General features: G+C 43.8%; 1 protein-coding gene across 1 annotated transcript in view; it reads left to right on the forward strand.

Annotated features, from left to right (window-relative positions):
- The window catches only part of TTLL4 (tubulin tyrosine ligase like 4), a 43289-nt gene that overhangs the window by 12459 nt on the left and 14952 nt on the right, over positions 1-15878 (forward strand). The window contains 5 exon segments of the mRNA XM_021076484.1: positions 12092-13321; positions 13324-13675; positions 14718-14827; positions 15178-15216; positions 15219-15240. Coding sequence (XP_020932143.1) covers positions 12190-13321; positions 13324-13675; positions 14718-14827; positions 15178-15216; positions 15219-15240 — 1655 coding nt within the window. The 5' untranslated portion in view covers positions 12092-12189.

The raw sequence follows: 15878 nt of genomic DNA on the forward strand, positions 1-15878 counted from the left end.
TGTAGAGCATGGCTGCCAAGTATCAAAGTCTGAATAACCATCACTTGTGTCCTTCATTCTTTCAAGCAAACATCATGTTCCCCCAAAAATTTTGCAATTCAAACAATCACACAAGTGTCTTACAAAACGTCCATCATCTTCTGTTTTATATACTTCTCCCTGTGTTACACAGAATATTAAAAAGATGTGCTTGAGGATTGAGATTTAATTTTTACTGCATCATCAAGGACTTTTTTTTTTTTTTTTCTTTGTCTTCTGTCTTTTTTAGGGCTGTACCTGCAGCAAATGGAGGTTCCCAGGCTGGGGGTCAAAGCGGAGCACATAGCAATGTCAGATTCGAGCCCCGTCTGCAACCTACACTACAGCTCACAGCAACGCCAGAGCGTTAACCCACTGAGCGAGGCCAGGGATCGAACCCGCATCCTCATGGATCTTAGTCGAGTTCCTTAACCGCTGAGCCATGAAAGGAACTCCCTCCTCCAACTTTCTTTACGGAAACATAGCTTGGGATTTATCTCGTAAGAAAAATGGGTCTGATTCCTACACTCCTCATTCTGTTTGATTCTAGAGAAGTCAGTTCTATCTTATTACATAACTATTGAGCAAATAAAGTAATCTCATCAGAGAGCTTGTGAATTGTAGACTCTGAACTGTTTCTGATGTCCTGAGTTCCCCTGGTGACTGAGGGAAACCCTAGATGGAGGAGGGAAAGGAAACTGAAAAAGAGAAATGAAGATTTGAGAAGTGATTTAAGTTTTCCTCTGAGGTAACTGAGAAAGAAGAGTCGACTGAAAGTTCCCTGGTGGTCTACTGGTTAGGATTCAGTGCTTTCACCGCTGCAGCCTGAGTTCAGTTCCTGGTCTGGGAACTGAGGTCCTGCTTCAAGCCGCTGCACACTGCAGCCAAGTAGAGAAGTGCAGAACTCATTTGACCAGCTAGATTGAATTGGTTGAACAGGCACGTAGAAAAGGTAGAGCAGACAGTTGCAATGAGGGTATGGAGTGTGAGAGAAGTCAGGTCTGAAAAATGACCATTCTTTTGCAGGTAGTAGATGAAGTGGTGAGAGCAGATTGGTTTGATGTGGGAGAGAGGATAAAGGAGAGGAGCTGTGGAGGATTTTGGAGAGGACCTTAGGAAGAAAAGGCTCTGTTGAAGCTGTTGGGTATGACTATGGCAGAGTTCCTACACAGAGTGAAGATACAGCAACAGCAAGATAGTGGTAGCACCGCAGTGTTCACTGCAGCGTAATTTACAATAGCCACAATATGGAAACAACCCCAGGGTCCCTCAATAGATGAATGGATAAAGAAGACAGTGGAATATTATTCAGCCATAAAAAAGAGAAACCTTGCCTTTTGCAACAATATAGGTGGATCTAGAGGTTATTATGCCAATGAATTAAGTCAGGGAAAAACAAATGCTCTTTGATTTCACTTATATTTGGAATCTAAAACAAAACAAAACAAAAAACAGCAAACAAACTGAAATGAGAACAGACTCAGATACAGAGAACAATTGAGTGGTTGGCAGAGGAGCTGGGGGTGGGAGTGGACTAAATAAATGAGAGCAATTAAGAGGCACAAACCTCCAGTTGAAAATGAGCCACAGGATGTAATATACAGAATAAGAAATAGAAGTAATAACTTCATATGGGGACAGATGATTACTAGACTTATCATGGTGATGATTTTGTAATGTATGCAAATGTCAACTCATTATATAGTATACCTGCAACTAACATACTTGTATGCCAGCTATATTTCAATTTTTAAAAAAGGAGATCATCATAGGAGAGGAGCACGAGTTTAATCTGAAGAGGTTCAACTTCTGGCTTTGCTGATTGTACCTGCTGTAGGTGCATTTGCTTATTCAGCACATATGTAATGGGCCCTGATTACATATTCAGAGCTGGGCATACACTATGTGAACAAGGTCCCAGTTCTCGAAGAGCTTTCATTCTGGAAAATTAGATAGCAAAAAGAATGGGCATATGTAATATATAACTCATTCACTTCACTGTACACCTGAAACTAATATAACATTGTAAATCAACTATACTCAAAATTTAAAAAAAGATAACAAAGGAATGTATAAATAATTTTTAATTTTAAAATATAGTTAATTTTTTTGAGCAGGAGATTCATATATATATATATATATATATATATATATATATATATTCAGCTCAGAAACTAAAATGATAGAAAAAGGCATACACAGATAAATCTCACATCCTATTGGTAACCTGTTTAAAAAAATCAGTTATCCTGGGAGTTCCCATTGTGGCTCAGTGGTTAACGAATCTGACTAGGAACTATGAGATTGTGGGTTCAATCCCTGGCCTCGCTCAGTGGGTTAAGGATCTGGAGTTGCTGTGAGCTCTGGTGTAGGTTGCAGATGCAGCTTGGATCCCGCATTGCTGTGGCTGTGGCATAGGCTGGTGGCTACAGCTCCAATTAGACCCCTAGCTTGGGTACCTCCATGTGCTGTGGGTGTCGTTCTAGAAAAGATGAAAAAAAAAAAAATCAATTCTCCTAGGTCCATCCATGTTGCTGCAAATGGCATTATATCATTTTTTTTTTAGTGACCTAAAGATTATCCTGCTAAGTGAAGTAAGTCAAAGACAAATATATGATATCATTTATATGTGGAATCTAAAATATGATACAAATGGACTTATTTACAAAACAAAAACAGACTCATAAACTTAGAAAACAAACTTAAGGTTACCAAAGGGAAAATGGGGGAGGGGTAAATTAGGAGTTTGGGATTAGCAGATACAAACTACTATATATAAAATAGATAAACAGCAGGGTATAGCACAGGGAACCATATTCGATATCTTCTAATAACCAATAATAAAAAAGAATATATGTATGTATAGCTGAATCACTTTGTTTTACAGGAGAATCTAACACAATATTATAAACCAGCTATGTTTCAATTAAAAAGGGGGGGCTCCCTTGTGGCTCAGCCAAAACAAATCTGGCTAGTATCCATGAAGATGAGGGTTCAATCCCTGGCCTCCATCAGTGGGTCAGGGATCTGGCCCTGCTGAGAGCTGTGGTGTAGGTTGTAGACGTGGCTTGGATCTGGCATTGCTGTGGCTGTGGCATAGGCCAGTAGCTACAGCTCTGATTTGACCCTTAGCCTGGTAACTTCCGTATGCCTCGGGTGTGGCTCTAAAAAGCAAGAAAACAAACAAACAAACGAACAAACAAACCCCAAAAAACAGTTCCAGAGTTCCTGATGTGGCTCAGCGGGTTAAGAACCTGACATAGTGTCTGTGAGGATACAGGTTTGATTCCTGGCCTCACTCAATGGGTTAAGGATCTGGCATTGCTGAAAGTCATGGCGTAGGTCACAGATGCAACTCAGATCCATTGTTGCTGTGGCTGTGGTGTAGGCTGGCAGCTGCAGCTCCGATTTGACCCCTAGTCTGGGAACTTCCTTATGCCATGGGTATGGCCCCCCAAAAGAAAAAAAAAAAAAGTTCCTGCTTATCATTCCACTGTTCTTTAGGCAAATATAAGGGAATATTACTATGATAACTTTAGATAGTGGAAGAGTGGAACAGATACTAGACCAAGGTAGTATGACAGGGGATGACATGGGGTAATGCAGTGGTAGGGTAGGAAGGCTCTTTGAGGTGGTATTAGCTGAATACTGAGTGTGGGAAGTAAACTGGCCATTCATAGATCTGAGCGTTTCAGAGGAAACCACGAGGACACTGGGAGCACATGCCTGCTGAGGGGGAAGAGTGGCTCAGGTAAGGTCTGAGAGATAGGAATGAGATCAAGTGGCTCTTGGAGCCAACCGAAGGCTTTAAACTACATTTTTAAAAAAAGGAGCACCGTGACAGCTGTCAGGAGAGTAGATTATAAGAAGGGGTAAGGGTTTCTCAGAGAAACCAGCAGCTGAGAGGTGAAGGTAGCTTGAACTAAGGTAATAATTGATGGGTTCCAGAATATGTGTTTGAAGCTGGAGAGACTTGTTGATTGATTGAATGAACGGACGTGAAGATCTGCTGAGATCAGGGTGAATCACTACCACAGGGCACATTGGGAATTTTTGTGTCGCATGAACACTCATTACAAGGATTTAGCCCCTTCTGCCTGCGTTTTGTTTTTTTTTTTTTTTTAATTAAAGGCTTTTTTGTGCAATTGCGGCTTATTCCCTGCCCTTGACTCTAAATAGGTTAAGTGAGGAGTATGATTGATCCTTTCTTGTCTCTTTAATTCTCCTCTGACTTCCTTTAGCAGATAACACCCGACATTCCCATCTAATTTCATAGATTAAAAGAACAGAGTCCCTCCTTGAATAACAGTGCTCAGAGAAAACCTTTAGGTTCCCACTGTCTCCATGTTCCTTGTCTGTAGCCCTGAAGTCCTTATCTCAACCTCTAGGTTCCTGTTTCTCAGCTTGGTGCTGACAGCAATTGCTTTCTCAGTTGAAAGGACTTGTGCCTTGTTGGGCAATGAGGTTTTCACATAGAATCAGGTTTAAACAGCATTTCTCCTCTAAAAATGGGAGACTTCCCTCTACCTTGTGTGTTGATGGGCCCCAGGGAAAGTGCTATTAAACTTCATCTGCTGGCCTCTGGTGTTTGCTTTCTTCCTTGAACTCCCCCTTAAGCCAGAGTTTTTGCAAATTCACTGACAGGTTAGAGTGGAATCTACTGGGTGGCTCCTTCCTATTAAGTTGGCCACCCATGGCTGCAATGACAAGACTTGTGTTCTGGTGAGGCCCTTCATAAGGCTTGTGACCTGGGCTCTTGCACCAGAAAAGTTGAAGTTGATTGTGTGCTGCTAGCATCCTGACCTGAGAAGAACCAAACTTCCCTTTAGATAGTAATGATTTTTTAAAAACTTCTCTTGAGATGATTTTAGACTTGCAGAAGAGTTGCAAAAATAGTATGAAGAATTCCTGTTTACTCTTTACTCAGATGTTAAATATTATACCACACTCGCTTTATCATTCATTCATATGTGAACCGAGAACTGTTTTCTGAGATGTTTGAGAATTGGTTGCAAACACTGGTGCCCCTTTACTTTGAATATTTCCCAAAAATTTCCTAAATATTTCCTAAAACATGGTATTCTCTTACATTTCCACAGAATAATGATAAAAGCAGGAATTAGGAGTTCCTGTGGCTCAGTGGAAATGAATCTAGCATCCATGAGGATGCAGGTTCGATCCCTGGCCTTGCTCAGTGGGCTAAGGATTCAGCCTTGCCTTGAGCTGTGGTGTAGGTCGCAGACGTGGCTCAGATCCTGTGGTTGCTGTGGCTGTGGTGTAGTCCAGTGGCTACAGTTCCGATTGGACCCCTAGCCTGGGAACCTCCATATGCTGCGGGTGTGGCCCTTAAAAAAAGACAACAACAAAAAAATCAGGAATTAACATTGATGTAATACCATATACTATAATGCTATTATCTGATCTACCTTATTAAAATATTGTCAGTTGTCCTGTCAGTGTCTTTTATCTGTTATAGGATTGCAGGTTGCCTGCAGTTGTCATACCTTTTCAGTTGCCTTTAAGCCTTTCTTTGTCTTCAGTAAACTTGATCCATTTGAAGAGTACTGGCCAGTCATTCTATAGAATGACATTTAATTTGTCCTTGTCTGATTTTCCAATAATCTTTCACCACCAATTTTAGGGTCCACCTGAAGCAGTTATTACTGTGGGTGTTGCAAGGGTGATTTTCTGTTTTTATTAGTTGGAATCTTCCTGTTGAGAAGATTGTTCTTTCATTTATTCATTCTCTATTTATTTACATCAGTATGGATTCTAGTTTTATTTAATCTGATATTCACTTATTTTGCTGCTCAAATTGTCCCACATTTGGGAGCCTCTGGCTTCCGTCTTCTTTTTCTTTCTTCCATTTTGAACAGCTTTATTGAGGTATAATTTCCATACTGTTGATGAAAAAAATCAAATATCAGTCAGCTAAGAAGTAAGAGAAGAGAGTTTTATTTGAGCCAAACTGAGGATTATAACCTGGAAACATTCTCAGAAGTTCTGAGAACTATTCCATTGATCAGGAGTTAGAGATGCAGTTTTTATATCTTTTTTGAGACAAGGAAATGATGAATCGTATTGACAGGTTAGCATTATGTAGACAACGTTCAGCAACGTTTTTTAGAAAAATTACGCGTGTACAGACAAGGCTTTGGTCAATGTGACCCCTTGTATGAGATGAAAAATATATACTAATCAACAAATATATTAATCATAGAATTACAATGTTACAGTACTGGCATCTGAAGACAGGGGCCATCTTTTCTCAGAGGTTGATTTTATCTTCTTGCTTTGAGGAGGTCTGGGAAAGGCCTGCCATGTTGGGGGGCATGTCATTTGTTTTTGTTGTTGTTGTTTTCTTTCTGTCTTAGTTTGATTGTCCTGCCATAAAAAGTTTATGATTTTCCTCATTAGAACCACACAGTTGATTCATCCACTGTGAAAGCAGAGTTCTATGGCTTTCAGTAAATTTGTACATTTGTGCAACCATCACCACAATCTTGTTTTAGAACACTTTGGGTTTGGTTTTTTTTTTTTTTTGTCTTTTTAGGGCCACATCCATGGTATATGGAGGTTCCCAGACTAGGGGTCAAATAGGATCTGTAGCCCCTGGCCTACACCATAGCCACAGCAGTGCCGGATCTGAGCCATGTCTGTGACCTACGCTGCAGCTCATGGCAATGCAGATCCTTAACCCACTGAGCAAGGCCAGGGATTGAACCTGTGTCCTCATGGATTCTAGTTAGATTTGTTTCTGCTGAGCCACGATGGAAACTCCCTGTTGTTGTTTTTTGTTTATTTGTTTGTTTTTCTTAACAACACTTTGATCACTCCAAAAAGTTCCACATCCCCATTTGGAGTCATTAGTTCCTACCCTTAGCCCTAGGCAACCACTAATCTAGTATAGTTTTGTCTTTTCTGGAAATTTTATAAAAATGGAATCATGCAGTGCATAGTCTTTTGTACCTAACTTCTTTTCCTTAACTAAAATGTTTTTGGAGGTTAATCTAGGTTGTATGTATCAGTAGTTCACTGCTTTTAATTGCTGAGTCGCATTCCATTATATGAACATCCCTGTGTAAATCTTTGTGTGGGCATATGCTTTTGTTTCTCTTGAATAGATGCTTAGAAGTGGAATTGCTGAGTCATTATACATTAAACTTTTTAAGAAACTGTCAAACTGTTTTTCAAAGTAGCTGGACCATCCTACATTCCCACCAGCAATGTATGACAGTTCCAATTTCTCCACATTCTGGCCAACACTTAGTTACTATCAATATATTAGATTATAGCCATTCTAGTGAGTATTTAGTAATATCTCATTGTGGTTTTAGTTTTCATTTTTATAATGACTAATGATATTGATCATATTTTTGTGTATTTATTGGTCATTTGTATATCTTTAGTGAAATTCTTTTTTTTTTTTTTTTTTTTTGCTTTTTAGGGCCACATCCATAGCATGTGGACGTTCCCAGGCTAGGGGTCGAATCAGAGCTACAACTGCTAGCTACAGCCAAGCCATGCCAGATCCGAGCTGTGTCTGCGACCTACACCACAGCTCATGGCACCATTGGATCCTTCACCCACTGAGCAAGGCCAGGGGTCAAACCTGAAACCTCATGGGTCCTAGTCAGATTCATTTCTGCTATGCCATGACTATTCTTAGTTTATAGAAATAAAATCAATATTTGTATAGTGATCTTGCATCCTACAATCTTACGAAACTTGCTTGTTCTAGTAGATTTCTTAGGATTTTCTATGTGCAAGTCATGTCTTCCTGCAAATACAGTTTTACTTCTTCTTAAGCAAATCCACATGCCATTCTTTTTCTTGCTTTATTTTACTGGCCAGAGTTTCTAGTACAGCATTGAATAGAAATGAGGAGAGTAGATGTTCTTGCTTTGTTTCCAATCTTAGAAGGAAAGCATTGACTGAAGACTGTTAAGTGTGATATTAGGTATTCTTATGATCTTAGGACATGTTGCTATCAAATTTTGAGCATTTCTTTACTTTTTTTTTTTTTTTTGTCTTTTGCTAGGGCCGCTCCCATGGCATATGGAGGTTCCCGGGCTATGGGTCGAATCGGAGATGTAGCTGCCAGCCTCCACCACAGCCACAGCAATGCGGGATCCAGCTCACGGCAATGCCAAATCCTTAACCCACTGAGCAAGGCCAGGGATTGAACCCGAAACCTCATGGTTCCTTGTCAGATTTGTTAACCTCTGAGCCACGACGAGAACTCCAGCATTTCCTTACTTTCTGCAGCATAAGATATCACAGGCTCACCTGGTGCTTTTCTTGCCCAGTTGTTTTCAAGGAGCTCTGGTTCCTTGGTTCCTTTTATTGATAAATAGTATTTAGAGACTAGGATCTCTAGGTACTAGGTGAGTAACAATCACTTTTTTAACTCTTTTATCCAGTGTTTTAACTCTTTTATCCAGTGTTTTCAGAAATCCCAATCCTCTAGTTATAAAATCTATAAGATGACCCAGGAGTTCTAGTTGTGGTGAGTAGAAATGAATCCACCTAGTATCCATGAGGATGCGGGTTCAGACCCTGGCCTTGCTCAGTGGGTTGGGGATCCATTGTTGCCATGAGCTGTGGTATGTAGGTTGCAGACGTGGCTTGGATCCTGTGTTGTTGTGACTGTGACTGTGGCCAGCAGCTGTAGCACCAATCTGAGCCCTAGCCTGAGAACTTCTACATGCTGTGGGTGCGGCCCTAAAAAGCAAAAAAAGAAGAGGAAGAAGACCCAGAAGCAAGATTCTTCTCTTGCTATGTCCTGAAGCATTTTTTAGTTGTTTTTTTCATATCTAGTCACCCCTATAGCTGAAAAATATAGTTACTGGTAATATATTTCACAGAAGCCCCCAAATGACAAGACAGTTAGGTCTTCTTTTATAAAAAAAAAAAAGCATTCCTTGCACTATCTGAAATTTACTGTTGTCTGCTCCATTGTTTTCTGCCCCTTCATTGCAGCTCATGAAAAGGGCCGAAGGGAGACTGTTAGATCATTTGGTGCCAGTAATAATGAGCATGATAATTACCACCCCTTGAATGTTCAGTGTGGGCCATGTATTGTGCTTCCTGTGATTTTTTTTTTTTTCCTTTTTTCTTTTCGCTTTTCAGGCCTGCATTTGCAGCAGATGGAATTTCTCAGGCCATGGGTTGAATCAGAGCTGCAGCTGCCAGCCTAAGCCAGAGCCACAGCCATTCCAGGTCTGAGCCTTGTCTACGAGCCACACCACAGCTCATGACAATGCCGGATCCTTAACTCACTGAGTGAGGCCAGGGATCGAACCTGCCTGTTCAGGTTTGTAACCTACTGAGCCATGACAAACTCCCTGAATTTTCTAATTTGACCTCATTGCTGCCTGGTGGGGATTATGGTACTTCCTATTTCATCTCTTCCCAAACTTTGCAGTGATGTGGCTTCAGCTTTGAACTGATTCAGTGTTCATCAGAGCTTTCCTTGGCATGAGTTACTGGTAACTGCTGATGTAGCACGTGTAAGAGCAGTAGTAGTGCCCTGAATACTCTTGGAAAACGTCTCACAAGTAATATGTAGTTGTCGTTTGTTTGTTGTTTGTTTTTAAAGACCAAACAGTACAGATGCCTATTGAATGTAGGGTTTTTGTGAGGTTAAATGAGGCATTACAAGTATTTGTTAGGCATCCAAACTAGCGTTCATCAGTGCAAAGGTATTTCCACTTTGTTTATGGTACTTTTTCAGTTTATTTCTTAAACAGGATATCGAGGGCCTGACCCTGTTTGGGGGACATTGGCGGGGGGACAACATGCTCCTTGCTCCTAGTCAGATGAGTAGTCCATTTTGAAAGCTCGGTGTCATAGAGACAGTGATGGTGGCGTGCACATCCTTTTTGGACTGGGGAGCCCAGAAAGGCTGCCTGGAGGAGATGGTTGAGCTGTTAATTTTTCAGTCTGATGGAAGAGAAGGAAAGAGCTCTAGGGAGTGACACTTACAAAGACCTGAAGGTCTGCAATAGCAGAATGCACATGAGGAGCCATATGTCGGGTGCTCTTTAGGGAGCAGCAGCCTGAGGTCCCACAGCCTTACCCCTTTTTGCCATCACTGTGATGTGTGTGTTGTGCTGCCTTGGTGGGGGAAGGTGTGGATTCCTGAAAAACAATTGTGTGAGTTCAGGCATGAATCTGCTGAGTGTACATGACTTAGTCTCATGTGCTTGGTTTCATAAAGTCACTGGCAGGATTGGACGCTTGCCTTTGCGTGTGCTTCTCTGCCATAAGTGCACACAGTGTAATTGGTGCCTGCACAGTCTTTCCATAGTTTGGACTTGGTGGAGGTGTGTTTTTTGTTACCTTAATTTGAGGTTACTGGCATCAAATCTGGTTTTAGCCCTCATACTGTTTTTATCCCACTATCATTTTGAAGATTGGCAGTGACTTTTTGTACTTTCCTTGAGAGAGAATCTACTAAGTCAGTCTTTGTAAGAAAAGAGGTTGGGAGTTCCCGTCGTGGCTCAGCGGTTAACAAACCTGACTAGTATCTATGAGGACACGAGTTTGATCCCTGGCCACGCTCGGTGGGCTAAGGTTCCTGAGTTGCTGTGGCTGTGGTGTAGGCCAGCAGCTGAGGCTCTGATTCGACCCCTAGCCTGGGAACTTCCATATGCCGCACCATGGCCCTAAAAAAGAAAGGAAGAAAGAAAGAAAGAAAAGAGGGCGATGTCACGTGGCTTCTGCAGGCTTTTTGTTGGTAGACGACCCCAACAGTTCCTGTAGCTGTAGACAGGAATAAGAACCTTGCTTGGCCATTGTTCTCCTATCAAAATACAAAGTCCCCTCTCTGTTGGTGTTTTTGTCTTAAGTGTAACTTGAACCAAAAAAAAAAAAAAAAAAAAAAAAAAAAAATTCTCTGCCAGTTCCTTCCCTCTAGCTACTGTGAAACACTTGATGAAGATGCCAGGATTCCAATCTGAATTATCCCAGATGAATGACTTCTTATAGAAGCAGCTTGCTTTTACCCCCTGGATGCTGTCATGAAAGCAGGCCTACCTTTCCTTGCAGAATATTTTGTGAATTTGATTTAGAAAGTAAGTGGTCATGCTGAAAGGACAATTTGGGACCCTTGACCTCAGGCTGGTTCTAAACCTCAGGTTTTGCTTTAAAGGAAAGATTGAATGAGGAAACGGAAGAGACAGGCTTTCCATCCCCGAGATCAGCCCAAACTGAAGCCTGAGATGTGCGGTAAAGCAAGTTTCTCTCCTCTTGTCCTTCTGGCCCCTCCCAGAAGGACAAGTGTTCTACTCCCTAAACTCTCCTGTCCCATTGTGGCTGCTGGAAAGAAAGTCACTTTAAGTAAAAATACTGTTGGTGTCTAATTCCATCTCGTTTCTTCTCTTTCCCACTAACATGTTGGATGGAATTTAAGCCTATAAAGTTGGCAAGACTCTTGAAGAGTTGAAGTCTCTGTTTCAGCTCCAGAGTGAACTCCAGAGGCCAACAGGAGAAACCTCTGCTCTTATCTGGACTTGTCATACTTAACTGTGACAAGCAGACCACAGCAGCAGTGGCGGAGAGTTGGGCAGGGAGCAGTATATGTAAAACATGCTTCTCCTACAGCCTTTGACCCTGCAGAACTGGTTGATGAGGAGGAAGGTATTGGCTGGTTTCTCTGCCACACTCAGCCTTGCCTTACTCCCAGACACACAGACACACCGTTGACAGGTGAGGGAAGGAAGCCACTCATAGAAAGTCATAGGTGATGAGACAGAGAGTGAGTTTTGCTTCGGAGAGAGAGGAAAGAGCTCTCTGAATGAGAGAGTGGGAAACGTGAGCAGATTCATAGTGGTGGCACCTTAGCGTCCCAGTCCTTGCTGGAGTCACCTTTGATTGCATGAGGGCAGCAGGAAGACCACCAAAACCACTCTCAGAATCTAGTGTTCTTCTCTCAGGGCCCCCAGGTGATGACCGAGACTGGTTGCCCAAGAAGTGCTGACGTGGGACTCTTGCTTGCCTGGGGACTGCTGGAGCACTGTATCTTTCCTCTTGGAACTCTAATGTCCCCAATTGTTTCTCTCCCCTTCAGGCTGACGAACTTCAAGGATGCAGCTGCTACTGCTGGAGCCGCTTGGCACCTTTTCTGAGCCGGGCCATGAGGCCGCGTGCCTGTGATATGGGCCCCTCATGGCCTCAGCAAGAACAGAGCACTACAGTATTGGCCTCTGCCGGGGAAACAGCTTTAAGCAGAGCGGTTCCTCGGGCACAGTGCCTACCCCGCCACCGGAGAAACCCTCTGAGGGCAAAGTCTGGGCTCAGGTTCATCAGCAGGTGAAGCCAATCTGGAAGCTGGAGAAGAAGCACGTGGGGACACTTTCATCAGGGTTGGGCCCAGGCCTCCTGGGTGTCCCACCGCAGCCAGCGTATTTTTTTTGCCCCAGCACTTTATGTAGCTCTGGGACCACGGCTGTCATTGCAGGCCACGGCAACTCCTGTTACCTGCGCTCCCTCCCGGACCTGTTCAGCAGCACCCTGCTGTACCGCCGCTCCAACTACAGGCACAAGCCATACCAGCAGCTGGAGTCTTTCTGCTTGCGTTCAGGCCCCTCAGAAAAAAGACCTTTTTCTCTCCCTCAAAAGAGCCTCCCTGTCAGACTCACTGCCAGTAAGGCCTCTTCTTCCAAGGTCTCCCGCATGGCATCATCCTCCACAGATCCATACCTCTCACTGGGAGCGGCCGGGGAAGATCCTTCAGGGAAGAGCCCGGCCTCTGCCGTCTCAGGGAAGATCCCCTCTCCACTCTCCGCTGCTTCCTCTTCCTACAAACCCACGCTAAATAACAACTCCTTCATGCGGCCAAATAGCACTAAAGTGCCTTTATCGCAGACCACAGAGAGCCCGAAGCCAGTATCCTCGCCCAAGATCCAGCTTGTCTCCTGGCATCATTCCGGGGGCACTGGAGACTGTGTGCTCCAACCTGTTGAGCATAAGGTGCCCAAGAGCAGTGGCCCTGTCCTAGGTGATGGCCCTTCCCATAGCACCCTGTCTGCCCCTAGCTCCTTACACACTTCCACCACCAGTGTTGCCTCTCCCCACCACAGCCAGAGTACCTTAGCCATAAGGGCAGAGCCACGTCCCGGTGGCCTGGAAGGTGACTCTGTTTCCCAGACTCTGACTAAGGAGGTTCGGTTCACTGAGGCTGTGAGGAAGTTGACTGCAAGAGGCTTTGAGAAGAAGCCACGGCAAGGTTCCCATTTTGAACAGTCTTATTTCCTGAACCCCAGTTTGCAGTGGGATCTCCTCAACAGGAACAGGCGGTGGGACCTCCTGCGGCAGGCCAGCAGTTCCCTCAGGAGGATGCTGGAGCAGTCAGTAGGGTCCTCCCTGGAGCCTCAGACACCTTGGAATTGGACAGTACGGTTTTCTGTACCAAACGCATCAGCATTCACCTCCTTGCCTCACAGGCCAATGGGCTCAGCCACAGCTCTGCTTGTGGATCTGCGATTGACTCCCCACCTCTTGGAGAGGATGAAACTCCGGTTTTGCCTTCACCCCCTCAGCCCCTTGGTGTAGCTGAGGTGGCTACCCGCCTCTCATCTATCCATTTGGGAAAACTTGGGAGGGAGGGGCCTAAGGAAGCCAGAGAGCTGGCCTTACCTGCTAGGGATATTGGGTAAGTCGGAGAAAGCTTTTGGTTCATTTAAAGCCGTAGAATGTATACACATTTGGTGATACTGACCGTATATATCTGAAGGTTGATTTTATTTATGTATTATTTTTAATTTAAATTTTTTTTTCTTGGCCGTGGCATGCAATGGCTTGATGTGGGGGGGAGGTCTCAGTTCTCAGACTAGGGATTAAACCTGGGCCGAAGTGATGAAAGTGTTGAGTCTTAATCACTAGACCATCAGGGGACCCCAGGTTTTATTTTTTAAATGCCCTAGAATTTTGGTTTTCACTTTAGGGCAGAGGTTGGCAAACTACGCCTTGCAGGCCAACTCCCACCCTCTGCCTGCTTTTGTAAATAAGGTTTTATTGAAGTGCAGTCTTACTCATTTACTACTGTCTATAGCTGCTTTCTTCTTATAATGGTAGGGTTGAGTAGTTGCAACAGACTGAATGGCCCTTAAAACTGAAAATATTTACTATCTGTTCCTTTAGAGGAAGAGTTTCCTAGCCCTGTTTTAGGTTGTAAGCAGGGGAAAATAAGCATTCCAAACATCATGTGTTGGGGACTGTGATTTCTCTCCTTAATTCCAAACCAAATCAGGTTCTCAGTCTTGCTTATCGGACAGTCTCTTCAGAGTTAGGGCACACACATACTTGGCCTCTTTCTCTTGTGCCTTGTTACTTCTCTGGAACCTTGGTCTACCAGGGCCTTGTTCTGAGGTCCCAGAGAGAGGTCCCAGAAAGAGGTCTATTCCCACATTTATCGATGATGTTTTTTAATGCAAAATTTTGTATTTATATGCTGTGAGGGACTTCAAAGAAGATGGAAGGCATAGTGCCTGTCTGCAGAACAGGGGATGTAGGGTTGAGGAACTGGCTAGACCTGTGCTCCGAGGGCAAGAGACACGAGTTGTAAGCCCAGGCCAGAGACAGCAGCTTGGTGACTGGGCAGGAGACAAACATTAGGAGATGACGCAGGAATGAGACTCTGACTGTGACCTCTCTTACGGAGTTGGCTGGGCTGGGGATATGATTCTTTCTCATAGTTCAGCTACTGACCTCCAGCTAGACCAGGCTGAGGCTGAAGATCTGGAAGAAGAGCTCATAGATGGTTTGGAAGACTGCTGCAGCCATGAAGAGAATGAAGAGGAGGAGGGTGAGTAGGGGACCTTCTCACCTCCAACTGGGAATCGGTCACCACTGCTACAGAAGGGGGCTAACAGTTGTGTTCCAGATCCTTGACTCACTTTGTCACCCACATTCATCATTTGCCTTGGGGGCTAAGGGCGGCAGTGGCTTTGGGGGGGAGCCTTGTTCTCTAATCGCCATCCCACCAAATCTTTCCTTCTGCTGCTCTCGAGCTCAGGGAAAGCTGTGCAAGGCACCTGTGGGTGCTTGCGGCTCTACCAAAAGACTAAGCCAAGATGTCTGAGGAAGAGCTGCCTGGGCTTGGTGGTACTGTGTGGCAGCCTCTCCCAGCTGGGACTTCTCTGCTTTTCCCCCCAGGAGACTCAGAGTGCTCCTCTTGCAGTGCCGTCTCCCCCAGCGATCGGTGGCAGTGATTTCTCGGTGAGTACTGGCTGTGTAGGTTGTTGGTGGATGCCCATTTTCTGTCTCTTTAAGATTACAAAAGAGATTAATTAATGGCCCTGTTAACCCTAACTCATCTTTCCTAAGTTTTTACATTTAGGACTCTAGTTTTCAAACAGAGAGCAATGGAAGTGATCAGAAGTGTATTCATTTTATCAGTTGGGCTTAAAAAACAGTACCTGTTTCTTAGTCTACAGTTTGGTCTTTAGGCTCCAAGAAATTCTTCAAATAAAAACCAAATAATCTCAAGAAATGTTTAGAAAATTAATAACTGTTTGGGGAGTTCCCCTCGTGGCGCAGTGGAAACGAATCTGACTAGGAACCACAAGGTTTTGGGTTTGATCCCTGGCCTTGCTCAGTGGGTTAAGGATCTGGCATTGCCTTGAGCTGTGGTGTAGGTCGCAGACGCAGCTCAGATCTGGCGTTGCTGTGGCTCTGGTGCAGGCCGGCAGCAGTAGCCCCAATTAGACCCCTAGCCTGGGAACCTCCATATGCTGTGGCTATGGTCCTAAAAAGACAAAAAAAAAAAAAAAAAAAAGAACATTAATAACTGATTATGAAGAGACATAATGTTTGAGGTAAATTCTTAGGCTGTCCATGTGAGGGTAAATGCCACC

Source organism: Sus scrofa, chromosome 15, assembly GCF_000003025.6.
Source record: "Sus scrofa isolate TJ Tabasco breed Duroc chromosome 15, Sscrofa11.1, whole genome shotgun sequence".
Classification (NCBI taxonomy): Eukaryota; Metazoa; Chordata; class Mammalia; order Artiodactyla; family Suidae; genus Sus; species Sus scrofa.